Genomic DNA, 13836 nt, shown 5'->3' with positions numbered 1-13836 from the left:
ACACAAAAAAAGAAAAATGCTGTATACTTCTTATGCAACAGTTGCCTATGTGGAAATTGTAAGGTTTATATCAAATTTATCTGAGTCTTTGAAGAACTGTCTTCTCCGTCCGTGTATACTCTAATAGGGCATAACTGAGTACTAGCAATAATCTGAAATATGAAAGATAGCTATGTAGACACTTATAACGAACATATTGTAAGTACACCTATTACACCCAGCTTATGTTTTTTCTGATATTTGAATATTTAGATGATGGGGTACTTGTGGTGGAAACCAAATGTTCTCAACGGAGTCTCCAGCCACTGCAAAGTCTATAAATTGTGTTCTTGTATTTTTGAATATAAACAAAAATAAAAAAATACTATACTAGGAAAATTTAGGGATGATATCGAACTCTTTACTGACCCCAAACCTTTGCCATCTTGTTTGAAACACAAAAAGCTGGCATATTTTTAACTTTCCTGTTATATTGCCCATAAAACCATCTCAGTTCAGACAGGCAGTCCTAAAGTGGACATCGGAAAGAAGAGCAAATCTAAAATAAGTACAACTTCGATACAATCAACCAACACTTTTCAGTTGTTTGACCACATTTTGCTATTAAATACTTTCACACACTCATTTCAAGTATAAAAATAACTGATCGTGAATAAAACGAAAACGTTTCTTTCCGACTGAACACGAGCTACAATGAGATTAACAAGTTGTTGGTAGCTTCCGCCCCAGAGAGAGAGAGAGATTCGTTGTGAAAAATTAGGAAGGAAGGTTTTTTTTTTGGTAATTTGGTTATGATTTGCTTAGGCCCTGATATAGGAATTTTTTCCTCTGCAGGGCTGGGTGTGGGGATATTTTGTTATATTTTGTTGGGAAGTGTTTGCTCGGCTGCTTCTAGCGGTTCAGTTATATTTTTTTTTGTTCAAGATTTTTTTTTCTTTTTTTTATATATTTTTTTGGGGGGTTTTTTTATATATTTTTTTTGTTTATTTTTTGTTTTTTCTTAATCTAATTGGGGGTGGGCGGGTACAGCTGCGGCTGTATTATTCCCTATCGTCGGACATTTGTCTGGAGAATCGGTTCTCCAGGTTGCAGGGAAACCGCAGAAAACCTGCAACTCCGCCCCAGATCTACTACGCATTCTTTATATGTCAAATATCCATGCTGTTCTGTGATTGGCTGGACATTATACCTGTAATTTTTGAACTTTCATGAAGAAACTGTCCAGCTTTATTCAATACAATATTGCAATGATAATTTTGTGAATGGATATGACTTTTTACTTACTAACGGTTAAAGTTGAAGGTTTTCATTGGTTTATATTTTTACCTAGAAAGGTTCGGTTCCGGCCCTCAGAATGTAGGCTACTACTGATACAATTCAAATAAACACGTATGATAAATGAATAATAACAATACTGTACAGGGAACGTTTTTTGTTTGCATATTCGTATTTAAAATCAGTCATCGATAGATGATTAAAGTTATAAAGATCGTCATCGTTACCACTTTGAGTTAATGAGGTGCGAAGCCCAAATTATTCGCTTCATAGTTTTATAGGGTTCGTGTTTTATGTAAAAGAAGTTATGTACTCCGAGTAGAAGGGATCCCAACATTCTATGAGCTTACGTTATTACGTTATCGAGGTTTAAGTTATCAGAGTTCTACTGTATATGTAAACAATGAACGGTTTTCACAGAGTTAGTCGAAGCACTGATCCCTGTGGAAGCCCACTTCTGACTTTTCTGATCGTGGATACTTCTTCTCGTCAGTTTTTTCTTTCTAGGATAGGACGCTAAAATTCTAATCAAGCTCTCCTCCAGAGTTCGTTGAATCTAATCCGATACGACGCACTACTGAAAACGTTCTTTTAGTTCAGTGTAATTATTCTAAATAATCTCCCATGTTGTGTGGATTAAGCGGCGGCTTCCATTGCAATTCTAACGACTTTGAGAGAAGTAATAATGTTTCCAACTCCGCCTGGTGTGTTTCGGTGTGGTGGATTGAGTAGCCCGCTGGACACAACTGCCGGTCCCAAGCCCGGGTAAAGGAGGAGGGTCAAGTCGATAGGCCAGCCCCCTATCACTTGGAAAAAACTTCTTTTGGCTAAAAATCCGAAAACTAGGCCTCGGAATATGGATGATCAAAATGGAAAACGACAATGGCAACGAAAACGGACTATGATTTGTGGAACATGGAATATACAGGGAATTAGAACGAAGGTAGATGACATTTTACAAGAAATTAAAAAACATAAACTGGACTTTATTGCTCTCTCTGAAACAAAGAAAAAAGGACAAGGTACACAAACACTCGGGGAATATATCCACATATACAGCGGCGTTAACAAAGAAGAACATGCAAAAAGGGGTATATCGCTCCTTATACATGAGAAGTATAAGAAGAACGTCTCCAGCTGGGAAGCAATAAGCGATAGAACAATAAAAGTTAATGTCAATTTAAAAGGCTGCAAAATAACAATAATTGCTACTTATGGACCTAATGAAGACGCACGGGTAGATGAAAAAGAAAAGTATTATGAAACGCTAAATGAGCTAATATCTCAGACAGGTAACGATCGAGAAATCATAATACTGGGAGACCTAAATGCTAGAACTGGCAAAGAAACGAAGCATGAGATAATAGGGCCCTACGGTGAAAATACCAGGAATGATAATGGCTCCAGGTTGATAGATGTCTGTCAACATAACTTACTAAGAATAATGAATGGGTATTTTAAACATAAGGAAATACACACATATACATGGACGCAAATAACTAGAAATCTAAGATCAATAATCGACTATCTTGTAATGAAACAAAAAACGAAGATAAAAGTGCACAATGTCAGAGTATATCGATCCGCAGAATGTGGAAGTGACCATCATCTGATAAAAGCTAAGTTAATAATGCCAATAATCAAAGACAACAAACAAAAGAATCAACTGCAAAACAGTAAAGATTTAACATATATAGATATACCAAACTATAATATAGAAAGCCTTATGAACGAGAGCACAAAATTATTATACCAACAAAGACTGGACCAAAACCTCCCACAGGAGTACGAACAAGAACCAACAGACAATCTTACCAAAGTAGTAATTGACAGCATACACAAAGCAGCCAAAGAAGCCTTAGGATATAAAGAAATGAAAAAGAGAACACGAAATTATTGGTGGACTGAACAACTGCAAAATTTAAAAGAACAAAAACAACGATTGTATCATACCTGGCTAAGCACTAAAAAAGCAGAACATAAGGAACAATATAGTGAAGCTGTATCAAAATTTAAAACCGCTGCGATAGAGGCCAAAAACCTCAGCTGGGAAAATAAATGCAAGGAATTGGATACCTATTTAGGAGGACGCCAATCCAGGGAATCGTGGAGATTTATAGATAATGTTAGATCTGGCAGAAAAGAAAATATCCCAATAGGCACCATATCACCAAATAAATGGCAAGACTATTACCGCTCATTACTCAGAGAACAGAGATCTGAATATAGTAACATGCCGGCTGAAGACATACGGATTACAGGTGAACCAATAAAAATCAACGTAGAAAAAACAAAGAAAGCTATAACACTACTTAAAAATGGGCGCGCTCCTGGTCCAGAGGGAATACCTGCAGAATTAATAAAAGCAGGAACAAATAGGCTGTTTAATATCCTAACAGAAATTATCAATAGACATCTAAATGGAGAACCAATACCGCAAACGTGGAAAGAAGGATGGATCACGTCCATATACAAGAAAGGAAATAAGGAAGACTGCAATAATTATAGGGGCATTACAGTGACTAGTACGCTCAGTAGGTTATACGGAAAAATAATAAAGGAGATCATTTGTGAAGAATATCTCCCATACGAATCCGAGGAACAAAACGGCTTCAGAGCAGGTCGATCGACGATAGATAGTATTTTCTGTCTATCACAAATAATCGAAAAGAGAACCGTAAGATCACAAGAAGTGCACCTACTATTGGTAGACTTGAAGAAAGCGTATGACACAGTACCTGTCTCAAAATTATGGGAGGTTCTGGAAAGAACGAGCATAAATACCACTCTAATAAAGGCTATAAAAGAACTATACAGAGACACAACAGCAAAAATAAAAATAGGTAACAAGGTGACAGACGGCTTCAAAACAACCAAAGGCTTGCGACAAGGGTGTTGTTTATCCCCAACTCTGTTCAACATATACATAGATGAAGCCCTAAGAGTTTGGAAAAAAAAATGTAAAGGAATGGGACTAACTATTGGGGAGAGCACCTTGTATACACTGCACTATGCCGATGACCAGGTAGTGGTAGCACAGGAAAAAGAAGATCTGGAGTACATGTCTAGAAAACTTATAGAAGAATACCAAAAATGGGGTCTACAGGTTAGCACGGAGAAGACACAATACATATGTATAGGATCAGAAGATTCACCTGGGAATTTAGATCTAGAGGGAAAAATAATTAAAAACTGTAAGGAATGCATATACCTAGGTGTAAAACTAACAACAACAGGACGAAACGAGGAAACAATTAGGGACAGAATAACCAAAGGAAGAAAAGTAATAAGAGCCCTGAACTCAGTGCTGTGGCAACAGAATATTAGACCAGAAACAAAAAAGAGAATATACAACGCCATTTTACAACCAATAATTACATATAGCTCCGAGGTTTGGCAACTTACAGAAAAGCAAAAAAATAACTTAAATGCAGTGGAAATGGATTTCTGGAGGAGAGCAGCAAGAATATCTAGAACGGAACATATAAGAAACGAGGAAATAAGAAGACAATTGAAAGTAGAAAGAACTTTAGTAGAAGATATAGAAAAGAAACAGTTGATTTGGTACGGACACGTTAAGAGAATGGGAAGAGAACGACTACCAAGAATAATATTAGAATGGACCCCCACAGAAAAAAGAAAGAGGGGAAGACCACCTAGAACATGGCTACAAGGAATCACTAGAGCAATGTCCGAAAGGAACCTAGCAGTCGACGACTGGCAAGATAGACAGGCCTGGAGATTAGGAACCCAAAGGCGTATAACGCTATAAAAGGGGATATATATATATATAATAATGTTTGCTCTTTGGTGGTAGAACTAATGTGTAATGTAATAATTTTATAGGAACTCTCCATTTGAGATTAAGATGTTGCCGTTATTCGTGATGAACAGTATGTATAGCCACTTTGTTGAAATTTATAGATCTATTCACATTATGAGTAAGGTATTAAATTTTAATATGTTATAACGAATTTTTTAATACTTATATTACTACAATGTATCATAAAATTTTTAGAAAGAGAAAGAATATCTCATATTTTTGCTCTACCCTCAAACAATTTTAATCATTTTTTATGCAAGAATACAAAACATTTGGAGTTATGTAGCTGACTTAGGAGAGTTGTTATTTCAAAACTGGTACAGGTGCTAGTAGGTATTTCCATCTCTGACTACTTCAGTAACGAACTACTTATGAATAATTTTTATCTCCTAAAAATCGATTGGTTGGGTAACGCCTTTTAATGTGACGATAATGCGAGCAGACGCTATTGTTTCAAGCTCTATTTATTTTCTGGTATGCGTGGCATTGATTTTTCAGACATATACATATCAATGAGCAAAAAACTTTCATTCCATTAAAGTTACCCAAATGTTATTACATCAGCTAATATTAAACTTAAACGAAAATGATTAGATGGAATTACTCACATATAGTTCCCAATAAATACGAAGAATCTGTTTAATGTCACCAGCTTTTCAACGAACGACTTTAAAAGTGATTTAAAGAAGGTTGAAAAGCTGGAAATACCTTGAGTTGAAATAATAAAAAAAAATCTATCCCCGGATACGATTTTTCAAAATAATAATACTATAAACAATAAAAAAGTTTTAGCAACAAATAAATTTATGAAAGAAATAATAAATTCGGATCAACTGCGCATTCAAAAGAGCACAACGAATAAAAAGCAGTTATAAATTGGAAATAACTAAAATTTCTAAATATTGAAGATAAGACCGGGACTTATCTATGGAAATCCGGGATGGTTTTGAGCCCTCAACTGAACAACTCTCAGTTGTTTGAGTTAAATTTGTTTGTTTGGAGTGCTCCGATTGAGTCCTTTGGGTATAGTTGAACTCCCAACATGGCAGCTGTAGAACTACAGAAAAAAATAAAATGAGGAAGGAAACGAGAACACAGATGGAAATTATTCAATAGTATGTAGAACAGATTTGAATAAAGAGGTGCTCATGCTCTAACAAATAATAAAACTGAATTCATATTTTTCTAAAATATAACCAAACAGGAATATGTTCTATTATTTTTGTTCTATTCCCCAAATAAATAGAAAATACAAATTTACACGGTAACTATTATACAAAATTTGCTTGAAACAGAAGGAAATTGATAAATTTAACTAGGCATCATATGGAAAGCAACTCTAAAAAGATATAAGAAAAACTTACTAGCGAATATAAAGAATAATATCACCACTAATCTCACTAAATTTGATTTGATTCAAACAATTTAGAGTGTAGATAGATAGTGCACGATTAAATAATGAATTCTTCGATTTTAGTGAAATGTCGATAACAAATGAATTTCTTCAAAAACTTGAATGCTAGAATTAAAATAGGAGTGACTACTGAGCTACAATTCGTGAACAGAAGAATATTCAAAATGTTTGAAGTAAAACGTAATAAGCCGAATCATATGTTATAAACTGAATCCATTTACATGGAAAGACGGATTCCTAAATAGGTTCATTAGTATATTAATTCAATCTACTAAGCATCAAGGAATTATTGAATTAAGTATAATGATAATGATATCCTTCAATTATTTCCTGAAACTCCAAATAATTACAGGTATATCATGTAAAGCGTCAATACATGTTTAAACTTGGTGTAAAGCAACGATATCAGGGTATCAGTGGTTTCTAAGAATTATTCTGTAGCGTTAAAAATAAATTAGTGACACAGTCGCAAAGTTGATTTCGCCCTATTATTCATGAACAAAGTATGGTAGATATGACAGTCTATTTGCAATGTGCTGCGCATTATCAATTCCACGCCTTAACGAAATGGAAATTAATTTACCAAGTCACCAAAGTGTACTAGTCAATATCAGACCTCAAGTTCAGTTGATAGACCAGGCATGACCAACGTGCGGCTCGCGGTATTATATTTTTGTATACTGAAAATGAAAAATTTTAAATTCAGATAAATGAGAATATACCACAAAGTTTATTATGTGTGCATTAATTCCAAATATTATTCATAGAAAAAGTTATTAGATTAATATCCTAATCTACTACTTTTAAGGGTGAAATAAAAGTACCAAAGACTTATTTTTCATTATTATGTAACGAACACCAGAAATATAACATCCAAATAAGTTTCAAACTTGAAGAGGCTCCTTTCTGTACTGGACGTAATAGTTCCATCTAAACAATATTCATTGTGATTGTAATAAGTATCCTTTATTAGCTCGACTCGTCACTTATGGTTTTCCCTAGCTTGTCTAGGAAATCGTCTAAAAATATCTACCGTGATGTTATACTGATAATGCGCAAGTATAAAAATCATATCAATCTATGTGGTATAGAGTAAGCTCAGATCAGTACGCAGCACGACGTTATCAGAGAAACTCTATCTGTCAAATCAAATTTTAATTAAATAAATATTGGATGGTTACGTATTCCAAAGGATCTCGGAAGAGTATATTATCACTATTTTTGATAGGAAAAAGTTGTAAACTTATAATTTAAATATTCTTTGAAGCGTGAATCTCTTTATGCATTATCAAATATTGAAGAAAATAATGCGCAAATAAAAGTTATTCTGGTATTCCGCTTTGTTGCACATACATCCTTCCTCAAATGAATGATCTCATATTCGATATTTCACACATAATTATTTCAGTTTTGGTTCATACTGTTTCCTGTTAATAAACTTTTTATTTATTGCAGAAATGTGATCATTGAACGGTGAAATTAATTATGGCAGTCATCAATAACTTAACTTTTTTATCTTTAAATTTTTTAAACTATCATAAACAGTTGTAGTACGTGCTCATATAATTCATAAAACTTGTTTTCACTTGGTATGATCTTTTGAAAATGATTTCACACTTTTTCTATTTGATATCTCTTTTTTTTCATAATCCTAGCATATCAAATTGTATTGTTGTTCAATAATGTAATTCATTGACAAGAAATCCCTCTATCTTCAGAGGTCAACATCCGAATGAAATGATCAGATTATTATTGTCAATTAGTATGAATATGAGGTAGATGAACAAGGAGAATAGATAAATCATTGGTTGTCGTCATCACCAAATAGGAAATTATGATCGTGAATAAATTTTTTAAATAAATTTTAGAAACTCAATTAAGGATTATTTCTTAATCATAACAATTTGTAGCATAGAAACAATTACATTACTCACAAAACAGCCGTTCCTATAATCAGAAACAATCTGAAAAACATGAGAAAACAGATAACATATCTAGATACAAAAATGAGAGATTACGAAGGGAATAATAAAGAAAGTGAGAAGAAATATTAAGTTGAAATACATAATAATACATATCATTTTAATTGACTTAAGATGAATGCATTGATCTGATGTTAAGAAAATTTCAGAATGTATGTGTCTTTGCTAATAGAAGATGAAATTTGGAACATGGTCAAAAAGTTGATAAAGACTCATGACGGTGTATGTGGAAGGAAATGAAGAAAATGAAAAAATTACTATAACAATATGTTATTGATCAAAATAGAATTCTAGAAAACATAAAGTCTACTAATACGAAATGCGAGCAAACGCATATAGTGATGCCTAGCTAAAACTTAATGCAAACCGAAAAATGAAAATGGACGCTTAGACATGGTAAAACTGTATAACCGTAATTTAAGAGGTAGCGAAAAGTAATTTGAGTATAACAGACAGGACTTTACAAAGTCAAAAAGAATGAAAGAAGATGAAATAGTTCACTGAGATAACCGAAAATTATTTTTTGTTAAAAACTGTGACAACCCAGGATGACAGATAAAAGATAAAAATGGATACCTTGTAAGTAACAAGAAGAAAACAGATTATAGAAAACTAAAGAAGGCACTGAGATATGACAAAATAATTGCGGATTAGTTAACCGTCATTTTAAAAAACTAGGGAGTTAATTAACAAAGTTTATGAATGCAGTGCTTGATGGATAAGCATCTATTCAATCTATATAAAAGTGAATACCAGCGAACGCTAAAATCAGACGCATAGCATTGTCCAAATTATGCAACTGAATTTTTATTGAGACTTAGGTAAGAAGTGAAACATGTTCATTATTAGGACACTAGCAAAGTAAGCCATGGAAGAAAAAAATTGAAAATAATATGATGAGAAAATGCAACATACAAAGAAACTTGTAAGTTTGGAAAAATGGAAGAGAAAATACAAGGAATTCATATGACATGGTTCAGATAAATATAACAAATGAAAGTAAGAAGAATAGTTATTTGAAATCCAAAATAAGAACAAGAATAGGACGCTAAGAGGAAGTGAAGCGGGAAGCGAGTAAGAAACTCTTAAAAGGCTGATGCAGGAAACAATGAGTGGAGAGAGAGCTATAAAGAAATGTCAACATACTCAACCCTTACCACACAATTCTATTCTGTGAGAGTACACTGTAAAAGGATTAAGTATGTGATTGAAGAAAATATCTATCTAACTAGACTTTAGGAAAAAGAAATAACAATAGTTCTTTCAAGGAACTCAAACTTGAACAAAAGTTCAGGAAGGACTTAAATTGATTTTAATATTTATTAACTTCATGATAGAATTTGTGCAGTTAATATCAATCATTGTGAAATATATTTGAATACCATACATATTTCTCTTAGCTATGTATTTATACAGTTATCGAATTATCATTTATATTTGGTATTAATGCGCTAATACTCGAACGAACCGTTTTATTTAACCAATAAAAATGTCATACAGCGACCTAATATATAACCTAAAGCGTAAAATGATTAAATATTCACGATAAACACACTACAATAAAAATACCTTGACAATATAGGTGTGTCCAGGGCTACATAAAGGATCGCGGGTACCAGTCAATGATAACAAGTGATTTCAATAAAAAAATGTGGCTTCTTATTAACATCCTGAATAGTGAATCGTTTAATATAAATGAGAATGGTAAATCGGACTTGTTCTTCAATTCTGCTAGGAGTATTTAGACCGTTCAAACATTATTTAAACTGACAACTTACTATCCTCAATTTGGGAAGATTTTATCTATAGGGATAGAAAATATATTTGATAGATGAAAAATAGTTGTTCGCAATTTCAAAAATATTATGTCAAAAAGGAAGTTCATTAACGAATCATTAAATATCGAAAAATATAAATCCAATTATAAAGATTTAAAAATTCTAATACTCGAAAAAGAGAATTTTTAGAAATAATTCACATGCATAAGAACTAAAAAGCTATAAATGATCATGCTGCCACTTCTGACAAATTATTCATATAATTATGAAATGAAAAAATATTTTACACTTATTTTACTTAAACACGAATTGTATCTCATTACAAGGCTTTGCTTTTCAATTGGAGTAATTTATAACTGAAATGTTGGAAAAATATTGATATATATTTTTCAGTTAACTTCAGAAACAACAAAGTTTCAATGTACTCGTTTGAAGAGAAACAGAAAATATTGCAATTGAAAATGAAGAAAATAGAGATATTAATTTGTAACTAATTTTTTTATTCATAATTACTATTTTATGAGAACGCCAAAAGTTTAAATCAAAATTTTATTGTGAACAATTGGATGTATTCATTTTTCTATATGACTTATTTTATATACAAAATCGAGTTCAACATGTATGTTATTTAAATTGGCTGCTATTGATGTTCTGTTGGAAATTTATATTTTCCCTATTAACCAATAAATATATTCATCGTTTATATAACTAGAGTAGATCCGAAACAGAAAAATAAAAAGATAATAACCAAGGTTATAATCAAATCGTTGTTTGAGAAATCAAACCTACCTTGCTGAAAAAACTGCTACCATTGTCATTTATCAAATTCTATTCTAATTATCAACCTTGCAAGCACCTACGAGTCGGGGTGTAACCATTAGAACACAATGAGAGATTCTGTTAGCATTAAATTCAAATTAATAAATGTTATTGACAGAGACATTTACCATCTCAAATCTAAACACCTACTAGCTAAAGAATACTAAATACTTAGAGGTTACAATTTAATAAAAACTATTTAACTATGTCATGATGTATATATTAATCGGCTCCGCCCCTAACTTTTCCTTATCTACCGTTAATAGATTAATTTATTCAGGAGCACCTCGAAAAATAATAAATACTGAAATGAAAATAATGAAGGTATCAACTTTGGAATTGATACAATATTCGGATTATACATATATATTGATCAATTTCCAGTGGTTTTTGAATTAGTTCATAAGAAACAAAAACTGAAATCCTATTATTCAAAATTTAATATCATGTGCACTCAATAAACATTATTTTCGTCCCTAAAGATAAAAGTAGGGTATTTTCACCCGCGACAAAATCGTGGACACTCCTTTTCTCCCCAAGGACATATACTATTTTCTCTCCCGCCAGTATGAAAAGTTCGCTTATGGTTCTAGGTATACCAGACAAAAGTGCGCCATTCTTTCCTGATAAGAACTTTTTCTCTGTTTTCGGTGTCGTAGCAAAGATTTGTTTATCAAAATATTTATTCTTGATGGCAATTTGCTTTACACGAGATTTAGTTTTTCTTAAAGCCCAAATATACATGACTGTGATTTGAAAATTAATTTAAACGATTCCAATGAAAGTAATTGGGAGGAAAAAATAAAAGAATGTATTAGGCGTTTCTTTCAAAATATCATCTATTAATTTCATTACACCTCTTTTAAATTTTCTCATTTGTCTGTCGGATATAGGTTCTAGATAGGGCAATAAGCTCAGCAAAAACATTCTTTTTGGATTTTGTACATGATATTTAGTTATTTTTGCCTTAGCTTGTTTAGCCTTAAAATAATCAAGAATGCCTTCAATTATGGAGTTTTATTGTTTTGGCGTTGGTAATGGTCGAGATTATGGAGATAGCGTTGTCTATGTTCTATACTTATCTAGGTATTAAATTTATGACAAAAATTGTTCAGTACTGATTGGAATCGATCTTATTCATCGGTTAACTCATCAGTGTCAGGTTGATTGATTTCGTCGATGGTGGTGTTTCTAGGTTCCCAAAAACAGACGCTGTCGATATTTTAATAAATGGTAACCTGAATTGCATCACCTCATTTAGGTAATATGGTTTATTTTTTTTGCTCCACCTCCACTTTTGCTGGGTTTCATATTTCGAATTATTGCATTACGGACATTTCGCCATTTTTCTTTACAGTCGGCACCTGTAATTAAAGATTTAATTATGGTTTTGGTTTTAGGAATTAAGGTGAAGGATGTACATTTACAAGCTTTGCTACATATATCGTGAGAGGGGGCAGTACAATATCTATAATTCTTATATGCAAATACAAAACAGGACTGATAAGAAAAAGATTTCCGAATGTTTCTATTATGGAATTCACCTGTTTAGGTTCTTTGAATGGCAAGCATATAAGGATAGAGAAGTTACCTAACACTGGTTCAAACAATTTTAATTAGTCTTATTACTCTATTGTGTTAATGGTTTGCAGTAGGACCGATAGTCTTTTCACATTTACCGAAACAAATTATGCTGGAAGAAACAGTGATGGGGGTATATTAAAAGCATCAGTAATTAAATACTGGATAGAGCAGTCCAGTCTGAACACACCTTCACCTTCCGTTTTACCAAATGATGTAAATGAAAATATGAAACACAAATCGCTTGACAGACGCTCAGTGAGAGAAGGGCCTAATCCATACCAAATATAAGGAGCAATTTGATATATATAACGACTTTATATCGATGAAAACAAAAAGTTGAACTCATTTTCAAAAAATGTGATTCTTGTTTATTCTACTTCAATCTCAGAAAATTGCATACCATTTACATACTTTATAAAATATATGATCCATGTTAAATACAATGTTTAATATGCACAATATCACAAAATCCCAGTCGTCTAAAAACTCGGGGGAGCAGTTGACGACCAAACATTTATTTAACAAGCCATTCTTATTTTTAGGATATTCGATGCTCTGAGGATGAGTGAATGGAAACTGGAGATCATGCACGTTATATATATGCACAGTTAAAGACGATTATCCTCGCACTTCTATAATCTGAAAAGATTACTTTAATATAGTGGAAAACTATATCAATCCGATGCCTATAGATTTTATTAATCCGAAATTGATTAGTAATTATCTTAATGGAAAATGTACTCTTCAAGTTATTGGGAAAAATAAAAAAATGCCAAATACCTTCACGAAACCCCGTCATTGTTTCCGACGAACTAGTGCTACGTTACTTGTTGATTCGAGAACTACTATAAATGCAGTTAAACATTTTTAAGGATAGCGCTCCAGTAGATTGCGGACAGATACATAGAAAATTAATAGGCCAATGGAAAAAAGATTATAAGGCAATAATTGCTACTGCATAGAGGAAAGTATCTATTGTTAAGCCTGTTGCTCAATCTTTTTGATATGTCACTATTGTCCATAGTGAAATTATTCCTGACAATACTGAAAAATGATATAAAACAGATTTACTCGAACCGTTTCAGCATTCCAGAAAAATGAACCAAAATCTAAATTAAATGGTTATCATGTCACATCACGCAAACGACGACGATGTCTACT

At 32.6% G+C, this 13836-nt stretch overlaps 1 protein-coding gene across 1 annotated transcript; it reads left to right on the top strand.

The window, feature by feature from the left end:
* The first annotated feature begins 2131 nt into the window (after positions 1–2131).
* LOC130444673 (craniofacial development protein 2-like) lies at positions 2132–12541 on the top strand. The gene is made up of 2 exons (XM_056779950.1): positions 2132–3536; positions 12492–12541. Exons 1-2 carry the CDS (start codon positions 2132–2134, stop codon positions 12539–12541), a joined length of 1455 nt encoding a protein of 484 aa, XP_056635928.1.
* Positions 12542–13836: the final 1295 nt, after the last annotated feature.

The sequence above is a fragment of the Diorhabda sublineata genome, chromosome 5, assembly GCF_026230105.1.
Source record: "Diorhabda sublineata isolate icDioSubl1.1 chromosome 5, icDioSubl1.1, whole genome shotgun sequence".
NCBI classification, from domain to species: Eukaryota; Metazoa; Arthropoda; class Insecta; order Coleoptera; family Chrysomelidae; genus Diorhabda; species Diorhabda sublineata.
Note: the sequence above shows the minus strand (reverse complement) of the source record. Positions and strands in the feature narration are given on the sequence as shown.

What these genes read in the sequence shown, in the direction of transcription:
- LOC130444673 (XM_056779950.1), top strand. Translation starts at nt 2,132, where the DNA reads ATGGATGATCAAAATGGAAAACGACAATGGCAACGAAAACGGACTATG. An exon ending in TGAAGACATACGGATTACAG is followed by an intron (nt 3,537 to 12,491) that starts GTGAACCAATAA and finishes TTTTGGTTTTAG; the next exon opens with GAATTAAGGTGAAGGATGTA.